Source organism: Mastomys coucha, unplaced genomic scaffold (genome assembly GCF_008632895.1).
Source record: "Mastomys coucha isolate ucsf_1 unplaced genomic scaffold, UCSF_Mcou_1 pScaffold6, whole genome shotgun sequence".
NCBI lineage: Eukaryota > Metazoa > Chordata > Mammalia > Rodentia > Muridae > Mastomys > Mastomys coucha.
Window position 1 is genome coordinate 130776469 of NW_022196912.1, and position 19702 is coordinate 130796170.

Below are 19702 nucleotides of genomic sequence, written 5' to 3' on the forward strand. Positions count from 1 at the left end.
CACAGCACATGCAGCCCATTGGGATCTATGCTGCTCACGTATGCACACACCACATGCAGCCCATTGGGATCTATGCTGCTCACGTATTAGGAAGCTGTTCATGGGAAATGGCTGATTGCCTTTTGAAAAATGTCATTTTCCCAGGGTAAGTGGTACACTGAGACCTACATGGGACCATTTTCTGCTTGGTTCTTACCACCAGAGGCCTGTAAATAAAATTTCAGCTCCAAAGATTTCTCTAAAATCCCAATATACTGGGATATTATTTCTCACAGCTGAGCTTCGCCCCTCCTCAAGTTTCTACCATATAAACCAGCAGGCTCCAACATTGGTTACACAAGAAATATTAATATAATTGAATGACTGGATCTCTGTGGAACTTGAAGTACAAATCAAATCATTTCCAATCTTGATCCCGTACTGGTAGCCCAAGTACTAAGGGCTGTTTATTAAGTGGCCTAAATTAAATTACACAACAAACTTATCTTTGTAGAGGAATCATCAGACCCTGACTACATTATGTTAACTGAAATTCCTAGAGGGTGATGGTGTTAAAAGTTAGACTCATGTTAAGATTCCCCAAGGATAGAACTTCCTGATTATGGAGAGTTAAAATGTTTCACACCACAGCCAAATTATCTTTTGTTATTTTTAGTCCCTTGAAAGCCATTCATGGGCTACATATCCATGTCTGACCTTGTAACTATCAAAAACCTTTAAAATGTAGTTAGAGAGCTGGCTAGCAGTTAAGATCACTAGCTCCCCTTCTAGAGGACCTGGGTACAATCCCCAGCACCCACACGGCAGCTCACAACCATTTGTAACTCTAGGGATTCTGCTACTCTCACACAGATACACTTGTAGGCAAAACACTAATGTGCATAAAATAAAAAATAAATAGATTATAAAAACCTTTAAAATGATTCTTAGCAAGCTGCTAGCTTCTACCAACTTCAAAACTGAGAATATGACTGTGTAGCTTCTGAGACCTATAGTAGCGCTTTCCTGTTTTGCTATAACCCATTTACGTAATGCAAGCACCTTGGTTAATTATTTTCTTTTTATCTGTTACTATAACAATGCCATGAATCTCTTACCACATTGGTTACAGTATTCTGGGTAACCTGAATCTGCGTCCCCAGGCCATGGTCACTCATAATTGGCTCCAGAATAAATTCTTACTTCCTTTGAAGCGAGAGCTGCGTTTTGTGTTGACAGCTGTCATCTGTCCTACTCCAGCAGAGTGCAGAGCCTGTAAGGGGGTCTCTGCTGCTCTTACCTTGTGCTCTATTTCTGCTGCAGTGGCCTTGGTGGTCTCGAGGCGCTCTACCAGGTCTGTGTCATCCAGAAAGCTCCCCTCTGCGGCAGAGAGGCGCAGGAGAAGGTCGTCCTCAAGCTGCCTCAGCTCTATCTTAAAGTCATTTTGCTGCTTGGTCAAAACCAGCTAATAGGAAATGTTAAGAATGGTGGTTAAGTCTCTGCTTTGTTCAAGACAGTTCTCATAATCACTGGAGTCAGCACAACCATGATAAGAAACACAATGGTGGTTAAAAACCATACTGATCACAACTATGAAAATTATTTTAAAAATTCAGACAGCATTCAGTCAGAATCTAAAGGTTTAGAGTGTGGGTGCTTATTTAACACCAATAACTTCTAGGAAGGCTCTGTTTAAGAAAATAATAGAAATTTCTGACTTATGCTTTGACATTTAAACAGCTTGGAAGACCTATTATAAGGAAGATTTCAAAATAAGGAAAGAGCTGTGCCAACATCTTTCACTAAGAACAGAGGTGCTGGGACAACTGTCACCAGAAAAATAGGGCAGGCAAGGTCAGAGTCACTATTAGAATTTAAACTGTACCTGGCCTTTGCAGGAGAGTAAAAACCTTCCTGAGTACCCAGGCATGGGGAGCCCTCCCCATTTGTTTTCTCTCTGGGAGGCAGGCCACATTCTCACAGTAAAGACTAAAGAATAAACCACAGCTGCCTAGAACAGGAGGAAACTCAGGGGAACTGTAATCTTTTTGATAGGTCCTATGTACAGAGCCTTCTCTTGCCCTTGCCAAAATCCCACCATAGGGAAACTAAGCTGACCAAGGAGAAGGGCTATGAGGTAACTCGGCTGCTCCAAGACTTCCAGTCTTACACAGAAAGGGTTTGAAAACCCAGTGGCCAAAGTGGTCTGGGATTCTATCACCCCACTCTGTGGTGTGCCACCAAGCAGAGGGAGTGGGGTGAGGTGGGTGCAAGGGTGGGGGTTTCAGACATGGGTGTTATCGGTGGCCTGTGCCCCATGCTATGTATGCCTCATTTCCTTCTGCTCCTTTTCTTCCTGGCTTCTTCCGACTCCTCCATGTTATCAAATGTATATCTTTCAGAACAATATTGAGCAGATCCAGTGTAATGAGAGTGGATCAAAGTGCGAGAGTTGTAAGATGCAGGTTTTACTCAGGAAAGGAAGTTTTTGTTTATTTGTCTGAGACAAAAATCTGAAACAACAGAAAGAAAGAAAACAAATACAACAATACTGGAGAAAACTCTGGAAACTATGGCTTCCATGCTACCGCAAATATTAAACAGGCCAAAGTCCCAGTCCTACAGAAACAGAGGAGCTCTCTCACAGGCAAAGGCTTTGTCTGAAAAGACAACACAAATCTTAGAATAAGGCCTGGATATGGCTTAGTATCAGCTGCTGTGATGGTTTCTTTATGCACTGCCCGGGAAGAGGCAGGATAAGAAGGTGTGACCCTGTTGGAGTATGTGGGCATGGCTTATAAGTCTCATTCTAACTTCCACTAGCAGCTTTCAGATGAAGATGTAGGACTCTCAGGTCTGCCTGCAGCATTCTAGATGCTCCCACCTGGATGATAATGGACTGAACCTCTGAACCTGTAAGCCAGTCCCAATTAAATGTTGTCCTTTATAAGACTTGCCTTGGTCATTGTGTCTATACACAGCAGTAAAACACTAACTAAGATAGCTGCCAATCTACAGGAATATGTTCTGCCAGGGACCAGTGGCCATACTAGCCTGGGATTCAGAAGCATCCTCGACCAGGGACCCCTACAGCCACCACATTTGCTTAGGATGTAGAGAGACATCATCCAAAGAACACAATGCCCAGTCATCAAAGACAAGATCAGATATCAGTGCCAAGAAACACTTCAAATGCCATTACTCCATATGCCCAGATCTCAGCATAAAACCACAAACAGGAATAGCTAAGACAATATGCTTCCATGAGAATCCAGCAACTCTTATTACAGTAGTCCCTGAGAAATTCAGTATAGCTAAAGCACAAAACAAGGACTTCAAAGCAGGAATTATGAATATGTTTAAGGACCTTAAAGGGAATTTGAACAAATCCCTTAATGAAATCTGTGAAAACACAGACAGTGGAATGAAATAATAAAAATAATCAAGATATAGAAGTAGTATCCAACAATAAACAAAATCTAAACAGAAAAAAATAACAGATGAAAAATATAGGGTGTCAAAAAAACAATCCCAGAGATCAGTACCTTGCTTGTCCATTGTCAGAGAAGCTGCTTCTCACAGTAGAAAGAAACTAACATAGAAACCCCCAAATGCACAATGTACAGAGAATGGGAAACTTTGGAACACTAAGCACTCAGAGAACTATGTAGAAGAGGAGGAAGAAAGAAGTGTAAGAGCCAGAGATGGTGAATGACTCCAGGAAGACAATAGATAATTCACAGAGTTGCACACATAACTCACAGAGTCTGGCAGCATGCACAAGGTCTGCACAGGCTCAAGCCAGCCGGGATCCCACACAGGGAGGAAAGTGGATATGGATTCCAAGCCCTAACCAAGATGTTATCTTTAATTGATACCCATTGGCAAAGGAAAATCACCAGTTTTTTTTCCAATAGGGTTTTCTGGGCTAGTCCACATTGGGCTGGATCCTCTCATGTCAGTTAGAGATCAAGAAAATGACAGTGCTGAAGCTAACAGACAGGCTCCAAGTCTGAGCCCTGCTCCATCTCCACATGTGGCCCAGCCCTACCTACCTGGCAGTTTTCAGGAGGAAATTGCTCAGTTACAGAATTCTACTTCACAGTCAAGCATCTGGCATTGTCATCTGTGTTGAGGGGGTAAGGGGTAATTTCTGGGGGTGATACAGTAATATTTACCTTTAGCCTCTCTAAATCTGGCCTTTCGACACTGACCACCTCTGCCAGCAGCTGGCCTTCGAGACCGTCTTCTGTGACTGTGAAATTGAGGAGGGTCGTCTGGGCTTGCAGTTCTGGCTTGTAGTGTGGGTTTGCCAGTTTTGTGTGTAGGATGAGGCGGAAGTTCTTGTTGAATTCGCATTCTTTATCACCAATCCTGATGTATCTACAGGGGCCACAACACAGACACTCAGGAGATTCCTGAGACCTTGAGAAGGGGAAGGTACTGTTCCATTCCTTGACTCTTGTAATACTCCTGAGCCAACAGACCGGGTCAAGGGACTTCCAGTTACCCCAGTTTTCTAATGACACAGGATGAACAGAGGGAACCACTAGGTCTCTGTCTATCTCTGTATGTGTGAATCAGTGACCACACACTGTACAATGTTGCTCTGACGATCATAAAAGTGCAGCTTTCACTGTACTTTCTGGAATTAAACTTATATCAGACATTGCTATTTCCTATAGTATTTTATTATCTTCAAGTGAAATCATAGGAAAACACTGATCTTGTTGAAGGATAGAATAAAGCATGCATGTGTTGATATGCACACACATACACACACACACACACATACACACACAACACTAATTCTGTATCTATACTAAACTATATTGCTATGCCATGAGTAGAATACTTTACTTGCCAAAATATTAAAATACAGATGTATATATACTATATTATTAACAATACCTTATTTATTATGTTAACATATTATCACCATGTTAAATATAGTAACAACATATTAATAGTTGCTTTTGTTTCTAAAACTAAGCTATTGAAATACATATTTAGATTGATTGCTTTCTACAGTTTTTTGCCTGGCTTATTATATTCTCTTGTCTGCTAGGAACCCACTATGGAGAGTTCTTCAAGTGATGGACAGGCAAACAGAAATTGAACCTATATATGACTCAACTTCTTGAACAGTTTGCTTAGGTGGCCTGAAAATGTACATAAAAAGTTTGGAATATTATTAAACCAAGGAACAACTTCTCACTCTCATTTAATCTTGAATATTGATGAAAATTCTGAATTCTTTACTATTAAATATGTAAAAAAATTTTTTTGAGGTCCCAGGGATTGAACCCATAGCCTCACACAGGCTAGACCATAGGCACTCTACCACCGAATCTTGTCTCCAGCCCTCTTTTTACCTTTTCATTCTGTGACACATTTCACTAAGCTGCCTAGTTTGGGCCTCAACCTTGAAATTTTCTGTCTCAGCCTCCCGAGTAGAGGGACTCTAGGCTGCATGATCAGCACTGCTTTGTGAAAAACTTGATTACTGAAATGTTATGATGACTAATGCCATGCAAAGGCCATGTTGCTATTAATCTAATGAATTATACAACCCACGAGAGAAAACTATTTACTGCCTTTTCTCACTGACTTGCAGATGAGAGGGTATTTACTCAGTTTATTAAAGTTGGAAATTGAGCACATTCAGAAGAAATGAGTAGCACCTGTTTCTAACAATTAAAACAAAAATGAGCAAGGGTACTCAGGATGCTAAATCGTGGCAATATTTGGGCTGTTGGCTTGGACACTTCTGTGATTGCATCTTACAGAGACTATCAAGTGCAAATGGTGATAAAGTACCTCGTACCCTCTTACCACTGTTTGGAGGAAGTTTTGAGACAATTTTCTCTAATGTGGAAAGATGATAAAGATGGTCATTTTCTAATATCATTTGAGCTTTAATGCCAGAATATGAACTAAGAATCCCAAGGACTGAATAGACTAGTGACCCAATTCAAATTTTGTTTCCACTAAAAAGTGACCTTCCATTTGTAGTAAGAAATTTGGCAAGTGTTAGCCTCAAAGCTGGAGGCAGGACAGACAACAGCCCACGTTAGAGACAGGCTTTGTGAAGCTGAATGGTGGTGTCGTTTGCTGTGTCTGGTTTTGGTTTGTTTGCTTTGTTAGTTCTTTTCCAGGAGGAAAAAGAGCTATTATTCCAGTAACCCACTCTTGACTGAGCCACTGTACACCTTTGCAGTGTGCTTCTCTCCCTTTTAAAAACAAAGACAAGAAGTGTTTTTGAATGATGAGTATTGACGTCCCTGTTGGAATGCAGAGAACCTTTACAGGTGGATAGAGCAAGGATGCTAGAATAGACAAACTGATGATCATGATGGCCTGAACTCTTGTTTTATAGACTAAGGGTCAGATACCACATGTTCACATTGACTCACAGTTTCCAGGTGATACCATGCTCATGGATCTATGTACCTATGTATATATCTATGTATCCATGTATCTATCTCTATCTATCTATCTATCTATCTATCTATCTATCTATCTATCTATCTATCTATAATCTATCTACCTGTGCCATTCTTTCTTAAAGAGAAACTGAGCACCTATACTATGCCAGGTTATCAGAGAGCCCTCTAAGCATATAGCATCTAGATATTTCCAAGGCAGATTAGATCTCTGCTTGCACAAGTATTAGTTCCTAATAATAGGCATTGTGAGTACAGTATTTTAAGTATCTGTGTGTCAGATACCCACGATATGGTAGGTACGGGTAAATTTCAAATATCTACTCAATCAGAAGACAGGCAAAAGATGGGAAAAGGTAGCTCTTCAAAAAGGGGATGTAAATGTCATCATGAAGACAAATGAGAGAGGGCCACAAAGGACCATGCAGCGTAGGATTCTAGTGATATGGAATGTTCAGGACAAGCAGATTATCAGTACCTACCAAACCCTTGCCACACAAAAGACATGAAGAGATCAAAGACCTGCCCTTGAAAAGATGAGGAAAGAATCTAGAATAGGCACTGCTGTAAGGAGGTGCACAAGTATCCAAGAAGCCCCCAAATGATGCTGTCTTGTGAAAAAGGAAGGTAAACTAATTGAGAGTCTGGGAGAGCTCACCAGGGCCATATGAAGGACTATGATAAAAGCCAAATTAGCTTTGGTATGTGTGGTGTGTACATGTTTGTGTGAGTTCTCATGGCCCACCAGACAAACAAACCACCAACATCACAGCCAATTTGCTTTGGAAGCAAGCTGCAAACCTCAAATTCCACCCCCCTACCTTCTTTTGAAGACCAACAGGATCTCACAAGTCAAATCTCACCCCTGACTCCTGTGTGGGCCGTGGTCAAAGTTCAGGTAAAATCAAACATGTGCAATGTCACCATCAGTCTAGGTATGTCAATGTACATGCCACATACATCCCCAGTATATCCCATTATTTCCATGCAATAACCCCAAATTAAAAAAAAAATTCAAACTGAAATACTTCTGGTTCTAGTATCTCAAATGAAAGACATTGTGCCTACAGATAGTGTTTGGGCCTCAGCAAGAAATCTCTCTAGAGCAGAAACTGCTCAATGCTTATTGTCAAATGATCTGATCAAATCAGCTCTGTGGATCTCTGTTGCAGGATTTTCCCTGTCCAATTACATTAGAGCAGCAAGAGGCTTGTGATTGGACAGTGAAAGGGAGGCGGAGCTAAGAGCTACAGAGACAGGGAGCTCTGAGAGAGAGGAAGACGGCCAAGATGGAGATAGATGTGAACCAGCGTGGCTGTGGCTTTAACCAGTCACAGGTAGTTATGATATCATAAGGTCAGAATAATTTGGATAAAGCTTTTATCATTATCAATTGGTTCTTGTAAATTGAGAATTTATTGATACACAAATCTGATTGGGTGTTGTGATGGCTGACCGTAGGGTAAGGAGTCATTGCATGGGGCTGGCGGCAGCGATTCTCCAAGGGACTCGTGAACTCTGGCCCAGAGAGACCACTGAGTTGAGATCAGCTGGCTGGAGCCATGTGGTCCCCCAGTTGCCGGCAGTAGCGTGAAAAGCCTGTCTCTTTTTAATATTTCCCACAACAGATCTCTCCATAATAATATGTTCTCATTTTTTCCAACCCTTTAAAGTCATTTTTCACTCACAGGTCACACCTTGGCAGGCTACTGGGTTTTTTTCTAGAGGATATCAGTTAATATGATAGTATGATTTCTGCTAAAAGCCCACACTAACCAATGGTTCTGATCATTCACTACAAATAACCTCTCTTTAGGTTTTCAAGAACAATCCAGGAGAAAGGCTAACATTAAGCATGGACATTTCATGATGTCATTGTTAGATGTTTTAGCTGGTTAAATATTTAGCCAAATACCTGCTTTACAGCAAGTGTACTGTAATGAACTTATGGTCAACTCTGTATCTCCCTTTTATACCTATGTGTATTATGAGGCATTTGCAAATTAAGAGCCAGGGTATTTATTACTTTTCCAGATCTGATTTTTTTTCCCTGTGAGGAGTGAGAGGCGGCAGTGGAGATGGTTTAGGTAGCAAGGTAATCACTGTGTACATAAGGATACCTGTGTGGTACAATGCCTGTATGACTAGCACTGGGGATATGGAAACTGAATGAACCCTGAGGCAAGCCAGCTAGATGAATTGGTGAGCTCGGGGTTCAGTCTCAAAAAACAAAGGTGGCAAGCAATTGGAGGCAATTCTTAGTATCAAATTCTGGCCTCCACATGAAAGGCACATGCATATGTGCACATGTACATACTCATACACTAAGTAAATAACAAATTTTTAAAAAGAAAATAGTTACTAGATATGGAAATTATGTTGTGGAAGAGAACTGCCTACCAACTGGGTTTTTACATCTTGCTTGGAAGCATCATTTGATAGCTTTAGGTTTCCCAGGGATAGTAAATTATCCTCAATTGGGGTATTTATGATCTATGAAAGGCAAAAATTGCATAATGACACAGTTGGTTTTATCATTGCTGCTAGGTTAATTTTTGGTTAATCTCCTGTCTGGGAAAATTAAACAGACTGTTAATACTCTCTTCTGATTTGAAGACTCAACCACAACAGCATTAACCAGAGGGGTGGAGAAGCAGACAGACAAATGTCACTGCTTCTGTGAACAGTGCAAACCCCAAGGTTGACTTCCATTATTCAAGGCTGCCATGGCTCACTGGAGCTTTGGTAAGTGGCTCTGAAGTAGGAAGTGCAGACTTCTGCTAAAAGCAAAGTCTGTCTGAATTTGTTTCCTGTCTTGCTACCCTCAAGAACGGAATATTCTTTTATCTTCTCACAGTGAGACTCACAGGTGGGGGAGTTGCCCATGGAGGGCATTTTTTTTTTTTTACACTCTCTCTAGGAGTTAGCTACCCTTCACCTTTTAGCTGCATGATTAGCTGGTTTGGAGGCAAGAGACTTATTAGGACAACTCAGAACTGAACTGAAATTATTTTTCCCAGGGCAAACACTATGGGCTAATTGGCCAGGACATGGGATGAGGGCATTCTGGCTCACCTTTCTGAGTGGTAACTTTAGAGCAAGCTTAACCCCTCTAGATTCTTCTTTTTATAGACCCAAAGAGTTCATGACTTGCCCAAGGTCCCCACTAGTAGAGCTGCAACTAAGACTCTGGTCTCTGGACTCCTGGTGTAAAACCTGTTTCACTGCATCTCATTGCAGGCTAATTTGTGTTCACAGAGGCTACCTGCAATGTTTCTGTTAACCTGTGTAGCCACTGATCACAAGAGGGCATAGAAGATGCAGCAGACTTGGGACTAACCTGAGGCAGCTAGAGGAAAAAATGACAGGGCTCAGAGCACACGGTCAGCTGATTTTTGCTTAGAAATTCTGTTGTTTATGAAGGAGAGTGGCTGTGATTATTCAAGTACCCAAACCTAGTCTAAGATCTGTAATTTCTAGTAAATATATTTATTATATGAATTATTTAATTTGTATCTTTTAAAAATAACTCTTTTAATTATTTAAAAGTTACAGACTTCTGGCTTCCAGGAAAAGTAAAGGATATTAAGGGGAAATTAATGATTCAGAAATAAATGTAATTATCTGCAAATATATACTAATCAAAAATTCAGCTTTCATCGGTCAGGTTTGAATAAAATCCTATTATACTTGGAACATAGGAATTCTTTCAAAGTTTATTCACAACCAAGCTCAAAAGTGTTCTGGAATAAAAAGATATCTCATTACTTCTAGCCATGGAAGATCACCCTTGTGGTGGTGGTGGGATGCACACATTACTTTGAGAACACATGAGCAGGGCTTACTGGCTGTAGGATGCATACATTACTTTGAGAGCACATGAGCAGGGTTTACTGGCTGATTCTCACAGCACTTCTCTAAAAGCCCTGCACTAACAATGGTTGTTACTGGAGATTCCTAAAAACAAGCATGGTCTTCAAGAGACAGCAGCAATGTCTCCAAGGTAAGATTCTGAAACCGGAAGTTAAAAAGTTGAATTTTCATAGCAAGAACCCTATGTCTTTCCTGCCAAGACATCCTTAAGGATATAATAGAGGTACTCAAGTCTTAGAAGTCACCAACAGCTGTCTAATTTGACTTAAGGTACACTCAAAAAGAGGGAAATAATACTTGGTACTAAAAATATAGGCAATTGCCTGGGGTAAGGCTGTGGATCTTAGAAGAGAATCTATTATTAGCACTAAACCACTAAACAAATACAATTCCTTGCTAAAATGTAAATACTTCTTCTAAACACCCATAGGTAAGCGTTGCTCCCTCACTTGTCAAAGAAGTTTCTCTTTTCAATGGAGGAAGACCCTTACAGAAAGCCACAACTGACCAAAATGCAAAAAGCAACTGATGATGGAGTGCTCAGCCCTGCTGGATGCATCTACAATTCAACCCCTGCTACTGATGCTCACAGACCATCTCAGAAGAGGGGCAGAGAGATTTAAGAGCCAGAGAACTGGGAAATCTGCCATGAGATTATATCTCCTAAAAATGACAAGGAAACTTCATGATGGCTCAGTGATAGCTGCCCAAACAAAGCCTGAGCACAGACAGCACAACAGACTTGCTAACACCGAAGGGGAAACTCATAGAGCCCCCACACAGTCAAGCTTGGGAAACACAGGCAGCTTGGGAACACTAAGAGTAGGAGAAATCATTTTCCCCAGACCTGAGCCTCTAAAATGGCTGTCCAGTACCAAGGGGTCAGGTCTGAAATGGCATACATACAAGCGACACTAAATGAATTCACCAGGCTGTATTTATGTATTTAGGCAGCATGTGTGTCAATGACAAAGAAACGGAGGCCATGAATTTGAGATGACTTGGGGTTGGAGAGACATGGGAGGGGCTGAAAGGAGGGTAGGAGGAGCACAGAAATGATACAGTGAAGCAGGTACTGGATACAAGGTTTGGAAGACTGTTTCTTTAGTACTAATTATAGATTCTTGGTTTGGGTGGTGGATAAAATAAAAGTATATTGCTACTGAAAGTGTAAGGTATAATGTGTTTAAGCTTCATATTTCAGTGCCTACTCTAACTGTATTTGAGCTCTTCATAAGCTGAAAATGTTTTGTTTCTGTTTAACTTTGGTGTGTGATGGTTTTACTTTTTGCAAATTTTTTAATAATAAATTTTATAAAAGCTTAATGAAGAATATGAGGAATATCATAGAACATTCTAGACCATGCTCTCTAGAGCTACTGGGTCTTCTAATTTTAGTCTGCTTTCATCCCCAAGTGTTATCAATCCATCCTGATTTTTGAATAAAAATTATTCTCCTTCTTCTCAGGAAAATAAACATTTAAAACAACAAAAAAAATAAAAATCATGGATGTACTGGTTGGTTTTGTGTCAGTTTGACACAAGCTAGAGTCAGGAGAGAGGAAGGAACCTCAGTTGAGGAAATGCCTCCATGAGATACAGCTGTAAGGCACTTTCTCAATTAGTGATTGATGGGGAGGGGCCCAGCCCATGGTTAGTGGGGTCACTCTCGGGCCTGTGGTCCTGGGTTCTATAAGAAAGCAAGCTGTGCAAGCCATGGGGAGCAAGCCAGTAAGCAGCACCCCTCCATGGTCTCTGCATCAGTTCCTGCCTCCAGGTTCCAGCCCTGTGTGAGTTCCTTTGATGATGAACAGCAATATGGAAGTGTAAGCTGAATAAACCCTTTCCTACACAACATGCTTTTTTGTTCATGGTGTTTCCTTGCAGCAACCAAAACTCTAACCAAGACAGTGAAGGTCTTCCCCTCCCCCCACATCTTCTTTCTTTCTTTTGAGGCAGGATCTCACTGTGTACCCCAGGCTGGTCTAGAACTCATTATGTAGACCAGGCCAGCCTGGAACTAACAGAGCTCTGATTTAAAGTGATGACATTAAAAATATGCATCACTGGGGCTGGAGAGATGGCTCAGTGGTTAAGAGCACTGACTGCTCTTCAGAAGGTCCTGAGTTTAAATCCCAGCAACCACATGGTGGCTCACAACCATCCATAATGAGATCTGACACCCTCTTCTGGTGTGTCTGAAGACAGCTACAGTACACTTACATATAACAATAAATAAATCTTTTAAAAAAAAAAAAAGTGTTCCTCACCATTCCTGGCAGAATGAGGAGTCTGGATCTCAGGGATGCACATCTGCAAACCAAGGGGTCTCTTACACTTACTGGACCCATTTTCCAGACAGCACAGTTACAGCTGATATGCTATCTGTTTTGAATAACAGAAACCTTAACAGATCTCTGATGTGACCTGGCATTCTGAGTACCAAAGCAAATGCCATCACTATTTTTTATAGTCATCCAAAACCAAACACGGAAAACAGTATAATTCGTTTACAGTAAAGATGGGTTTCAGAGGCATGTCCGTGTCCTTACTAGGAATGGCTGCAGATGGAGTCTTTCGAAAGAATTTGTAGGAGTTGAGGTTTGGAGAGAAATTGCCTAAAGATACTGTGTAGTATTTTATACCCGGTTCTTTCTAATTTAGACAATTCAGGTAAAGATAGAAGTTAGGTTTTATGGTAAATAAATAATAGAGCCCCACTACTTGAGCGTAAAAGCACACTCCAGAGAAGAAATCAACTTTCAATGGACATCTAAAAGCCTTCCGGTTCACCCTGCTGTTTAAAATGAGTGCCTGTGGCTACTGCTAGAGTGTAGCCAAAAAGCTCAGGTGTGTGGTGCTGAGCGCTGAGCTGTAACTTAGCAACCCCAGCAGGAAGGGCGGTGCTCTTTGGTCAAACCCAGTTCTTCCCGAAAGGCTTTGGGTTGAAAGCTTCACAGCCCGCAAACCCTGAAGGTGAGGAATAAAGGCCCAGGAGGAGCAGAAATAAGTTAATCTGCTCACTCCTTCACACAAGTGAGCACAGATCCTCAGTGTGCCCCTCTACGTAAAAGATAACTTCAATCGGAGTTTCAAAATGAAACAAAAAAGATGTTTTAGAAGTCCAGGAAACACTGCATAGGAGAACAAAAGGCAAAAAGCAAGCAAAAAGAAAATTACCCCCTTAGAATAAATGCACACACGAATGTAGATGGACATAGACCCGTGTGCGGGGACACACACACGCGCACACACACACAACATGAGGAACTGTGTTAAAGGATCACAAACCGCTGTTTTGGAGGATCGCTCTTCTGAAAAAAAAAAAAAATCCAAAGTGTTGTGTTTCTTTAAAATCTGTAGCAGGGTTTGGTAATCATTTTCAGATAAAATATAAGAGCCAGATCCTGTGACATTAAGTCATGCCCACAAGACCCTTGTGTGACACTTTATATTTCCTTTTATAACCTGGATTAAGGTTCAGAATGGAAAAAGTGTTGTAGTGTTTTTCCTGACAACAAAAACTTTATTTTGACGTTAGAGGGTAGGGGACACTAGATGTTGATTAATGGATTATTATAGGCTAAATTATTGGAGAACAAGAATGAATTCACAAAGAGGGTCTTACTTAAGACTCCTTCAGACAGGCCTACAGTTAAATATGACACAATTATTCTACCACCAACATAACATTTAGTAACTGCAAACTGGCTGACAAGGCAGTTTTTATTAATGTTACCACCACTGTGAGAAAAGCCAGTTATTATAAAACAAATGTCAACAAAAGGTTGTTTCCGTTTTACTGTATTACTTTGGTAAAATGAAAATTTATATCAGATAGGTAATACATCTGTTAGCCAATATTGGATCTCTTTCTAAGACAGACTATTGTTAAAAGAATATATGGGGAGCAAATGCAGGAAGAAGTAAAAATTATCTTTAAAAAATATTTATATCCTGAGAAACAAATGAACATTCATCTTGCTGTGAGATTACTCTGAGCAAGATTAAAATTCAGAACCTACTTCCATAATACTTGTGGGGATTTGAAAGATAAAAGTGATATAATTTTTTAAAGATGCTTCACAGTTCAGCAACTTCTCTAATATGTAAGCCAGTAAATTTGCTTTGGGAAAAAAATACATGTTGATAAATCTTCCCAGATATGTTTTCTGTCAATTGATTCGTTAAGATATATTTTAAATGAAATTAGGATTGTCTGGAGTTAGGTGGATTTAATTATTTGTAATTATCCATCTGTTGTCAGCCTATGGCCTTTTTACGGCAGGTATCTACAAGCGTGGGTCAGGTTCAACTGTATATCTTCTCAAACACAGGTTTAATGCACTATTGATGAAACCATTACTCGAACCAAATTAAAGTCCAGACTGATGTATTGGCCGACGGGGAGCTGTCAGACATGAAAGGAGTAATTAGTATTCATTACTTCATACTCTACAACATTCCAATTTTTAATGGACTTCAACTTTTGGACTATACTGTATCTATCACTAACATTGCACATACATTTATTACTAGCAAAACAAAAAAATAAACTAACAGTGTTCTTAAAAGCCCCTTCCCAAATAAATGACTAAAATAAATACAAACATTATTCGTAGTTGAGAACATTGTGAGCTTAGGCAATCTCAGCAGGAGGATAAGCTCACGGCCCCTCCTGCTCCCAGGGACTATGACAAAGGATTGCTAAGGAATATTATAGCTTTGTGATACTTATAAATTCTCCCGACCCATGAAAATCTTAAAATTTTAACACTGTCTTGTCTTTGAAGTACAAAGAAAAACATAAGAGATTGAAATAGAAATAAGAGGAATAGACACTTGAGCAAAATGTTCCAGAAAGCAAGGTCTGCTGGCAAATTTACAAATGTGAATTAATTTGGGAAGGACCAAAGTGATGCCCACGTATTCTCAGTCCTGTTGCATTCATGGTCACATCTCTATACACAGAACATGCCAGCTTCCCCCGTTATCACTTTCTCTTGTGTTACTTTCTCTCAGTTTACATTTATTGAGTTAAGCAAGTAAAACAGCTCATTCTTTTACCCATCTATTCTGTTTCCACATTCCTGAAAGCTCTCATATATGTAGATAATTTTTAAAAGTTCCCTATTTTAATAAAAATGTGAGTTAAATGAAGGATAAGAATTTATTCTGTTTTAAATACCTCATCAGGTGGAGACAATATGATCTCTAAAATATTAAGATTTTGTTGTTCCAAGTACTTTTTAATCTCTTGTTGGGAAAAGAAAAAAACCTACTCTCAGAAAAGGGGCACCTAACGATTTTTCATTTCAAAGTAAGACTAGAGACAGTGTAAAAGATGGGAGTGGTCCCTCATAGGAAGAGGTAGTATTACCGATAGGAATCCTTTGTATTATAAAAACAGCTAGAGTGATTTTTTCCTAACCTGGCTTTCTGAAAGACATCATAATTATATATTATCACAGTGTGAAAATAAGCACTAAAGACTTTGGAAAACCAAGTGATATCTTTGTGTGTGTTGTCTGGTGTGTGTGTGTGTGTGTGCATGTGTGCGCGTGTGCCTGTGTGTATGTGTGTGTATGTTCTCATAAACACGTGTCCATGTGCTCATGTAGAGACCAGAAATCAACTTGTCTTCCTCAATAGCTTTCCAGCTTGTTTTTGAAGCCCAGTATCTCACTGAACTTGGAGCTCACCTAGCCAATAAGCTCCATCCTTCTGCTTCTGCCTCTCCAGCACTGGGATTGTGGGCATGTGCTGCTAAACCTGGATGTCATGGGCTCTAAAGACTGAATTTAGGTCCAGCAAGCACTTTCCTGACTAAGCCGTCTCTCCCAGCTCTGTGGCATTAGCTTTTGAGGCTGACATAGATTTTATAACACAATTATTCCATTCCCAAGAGCAAACTAGGAAGATCTTTTCATTATGGTGTTCGTAACATGCATATAGGAATAATTTATAGTATTTGGGGTTGTGTAGCTTCTAATATATTTTTAAAAACCCTAAAACTAAGTTCACAGCAATAAGAACTTCAATACAGGGGAAAATGAGAGTATTGAACACTGTAATAGTGAACTAGGAAGGCAGTGCAGAGCTCAGTGGAAGAGGGTTTGCTTTACATGCACAAGGTCCTGAGCTGGGTCTTCAGCACTATAAAAGAAAAGAAGAAATGTAGGGATACTCTAGAGCCAACAGCAGTAAGTCAATCTTAGAATGAAGTATCAAAAATCAAGTCCCATTTAAACTGCATGTGGTGTAATGGACTCTTTAGACAGTCCCAAATCAGACAAAGCTAAGCAGTATAGCATTTGTGATCACATACACAAATGACAAAATTATTATAAATAATGGGATGCTCAGCAAAAATGCAAACTTCTTGAATGCCCTTGGAAGAGGGGGCAGAATAGGAAAGGAGGGGCCCAAGTGGCTTGAGGGGGTCAGCAATAATCCAAAAGGCAAATGCATACTGACTATTATGCTTCTAAAAGGAGTTACAGATGGTTGTAAGTTGCCATGTGTGTGCTGGGAATTGAATCGAGTCCTGAGAAAGAGTAGACAGTGCTCTTAACCACTGATCTCCTGCTCATATACTCCCAGTTTTAGAGTATCAGCATTAAGTACTAAAAGTTCAGAACAAAACCCAAACTTATTTCTTCTGGAATGCTTAAAGTGTCATGGAACACAGAGATACGCCCTATCCCCAACGTTTTGCTGATCTCCTCACAGCTTAATCTGTGGTTAGTTTGCACTCCTGACACCAAAAGACAATGTCCTACCTCAGGAGCTGAGGCTGTCAGGTAATGTTCACAATCAGCCACATATTATTCCTTCCATTATTAGTCAAAGCAAAGAATATACATTAAATATGTATATTGAGGTCAGGCTATGGCCTATGGTAAAAAGTTTTGTCCATATTGTATAAAGTTGTGATTTTTCAGGCTGTGCTGTGCCCTAGGAGAATCCATTATGTGAGCAGCTTTTGACTCCACTTTGAGAAGGATGACCACAGCCTTAGAAACTAGGACTATCTGGTAACATCCAACACAGACTGGGAAAAGAATCCTTTAAATTTGTTGGGGTGTATTGAGAATGTAGGGGGCCCATGGGTATGTTAAAATTACATCAGGAAAACCACATCCAATAGCTTATTGAACATACCAGACTAAGGAGAGGTGTAACTCTCTCACCTGAACCCCTGCAAAGTGGTGGGCATCTAACACCATGATGGCACAGCCCCACAGCAACCTACCATCTGGAACCTGGTACATCATTAACTGGGCGAGGACTCCTTCCTCAACTGTCTGCCTGACCATTACCTTTGCCCATTTGCCCCTCAGGACCTGGCCACGAACTGTTGTTTTCTGTTTCTAACCGTTTTCCTTCTCTGGACCTAGTTTGGCCTTTTACTGAGTGGCTGAAATCTGCAGCTTCACTCTCAACCCTATTTCCAGCAGGCCCGGCAGCAGCCCCTCCTGACAATATAATGTGTTCTTTGATTTTTTTTTTCACCAGATTTAAAACAAAACAAAACACCCAAGACCAAACACAAACCCAAAACAAAACAAAACAAAACAAAACAAAATCATTAAACACATTAAAATAGGCTAAATAGCTCACTCACAATCAGCAATGTATAATACAATAGACTAAGATTTGAAGCAGGATTTCTCTCAGCACTTTTGCTCCAGTGTTGGAGTCCACTAACAAGCGTCTGCAGAAGCCTCAGACACTCTTGGCACACACCCAGGTGCAGACAGTGGGTTGAGCTCTGCATTAACTTCCCTCCCTTTGCCAAAGCCCATGGAGATGATAGAGAATATACACTTAGACACCGTAAGTCCAATTTATGTTGTTGAGCAAGATAAAGAATTCAAGTAGGATAAAAAGAGCTAAAATGACAACATGTGATAGAAAGATAACAGTGCGTAGCCTAGGATACAGAAGGGACACTAATGACTAATAAACATATTGTCATCAAGAGAAAAATGTAGGATTCTTAGATTTCAATGAGACCAGGTTCCTGGTTATTTATTGAGTCTTCTGCTATTTGCTTATGAGTTGATGTTACTCAGAATCATGTCTTTGACCACTCACTAAGGTCTAGCTTAAGCATTCCAGTCAGAATTTTTGTTAGATTCTATTGATATCACTGGAGCAGGATCTATAAAAATCCCTTTCAAATAAATTATTAGAATAAGATTCTTAGGGAAAACCCATAAATGAAAGGCTCCTTCCTCTTTTTGTTTTTTTGTGGTCACACATTGATTCTTATTGCTTTAAAAGAGTTTACTGTAAATAGAGAGTGTGGCTCACAGTGTTATATAGGAATCTTTTAGCCCACTGCTGATCCTAAATATCTGTGGGCATCTCAACACTGCATCCATCAGAAGGAAACCCAAGATCATCAAGCTGTATGAAGCAAAACCTGCTTTCTCTCCCTGTCCCGTTTTTGGATATACTTTTTTTTCTTCTTATTTTGTGATATGTTAAAAAAAATCCTCTAGCTGATACATTTATTTGTTTTCCAGTGTTCACATATCCAGACTGCCACAGTTCCAGAAATGGTGTTCTTCCTCATGGTTTCAGTTTTGTCCTGGGTAACTATTTTTTTCTTAAGGGACACAAAGTATGTTGTTCCTCTCTACAGAGATCTAACAGTGAGCTCGGATATGAACAAAAACAAGCATACTGAACTGGAGCCAAAAAAGAGAGAGAGACAAGGAGGAGAGAAGTGAAGAGAGAAGGAGGGGGGGAAGGAATCGAGAGAGAGAATGACGTAGGCTGTGCTGAGTGGCAGACATTACACGTGGACAGTTAGTGAGCAGTGGTACGGCTTAGTGGGTAAAGCATGGCTGTCACTAACCCTGATGACTTAATTTGATCTCTAGGACCCACTGGTGGAAAGAGACAATAGCCTTCTCCTCTGACCACTACGGGATGCCATGGCACATGCATGCTACCCTCATACCTAAATATCCAAGATTTAAGAAGAAAACAAGCCCAGAAAGTAGACGAGTAAGCATTCAGGTATATATAGCACTAACAGAAATTCATCCGAGAGGTGACAGCACCAACTCATCTGGAAGAGTTTATTAAGAAATACAGGTGTAGCAGTGCAAGCCTGCAATCCCCATACTTAAGAGATGGTGCCCAGGAATCCAAAGTCATCCCTGATTATATACAGAGTATGAGACCAGCTGGGGATATAAAAGATATTCAAATAACTGAAGAAGGGGGCTGCAGAGATGACTCAGTGCAGAGATGACTCTGCTCTTCCAGAGGACCCGAGGTTCCATTCCTGGCACCCACATGGCAATGCACACTTGTCTGTAATTCTACTTCCTGTGATTCTGACACACTCACAGACACAGTGGCAGGCAAAACACCAATGCACATAA

General features: G+C 40.4%; 1 protein-coding gene across 13 annotated transcripts in view; it reads right to left on the minus strand.

Moving 5' to 3' along the window:
• The window catches only part of Dnah11 (dynein axonemal heavy chain 11), a 328931-nt gene that overhangs the window by 51222 nt on the left and 258007 nt on the right, over positions 1 to 19702 (minus strand). For all 13 annotated transcript variants that reach the window (XM_031357847.1, XM_031357834.1, XM_031357836.1 and 10 more), the window contains 2 exons: positions 4158 to 4362; positions 1280 to 1444 (listed from right to left, as the gene is read on the minus strand). In XM_031357847.1, coding sequence (XP_031213707.1) covers positions 1280 to 1444; positions 4158 to 4362 — 370 coding nt within the window. The remainder of the gene's footprint in view (positions 1 to 1279; positions 1445 to 4157; positions 4363 to 19702) is intronic.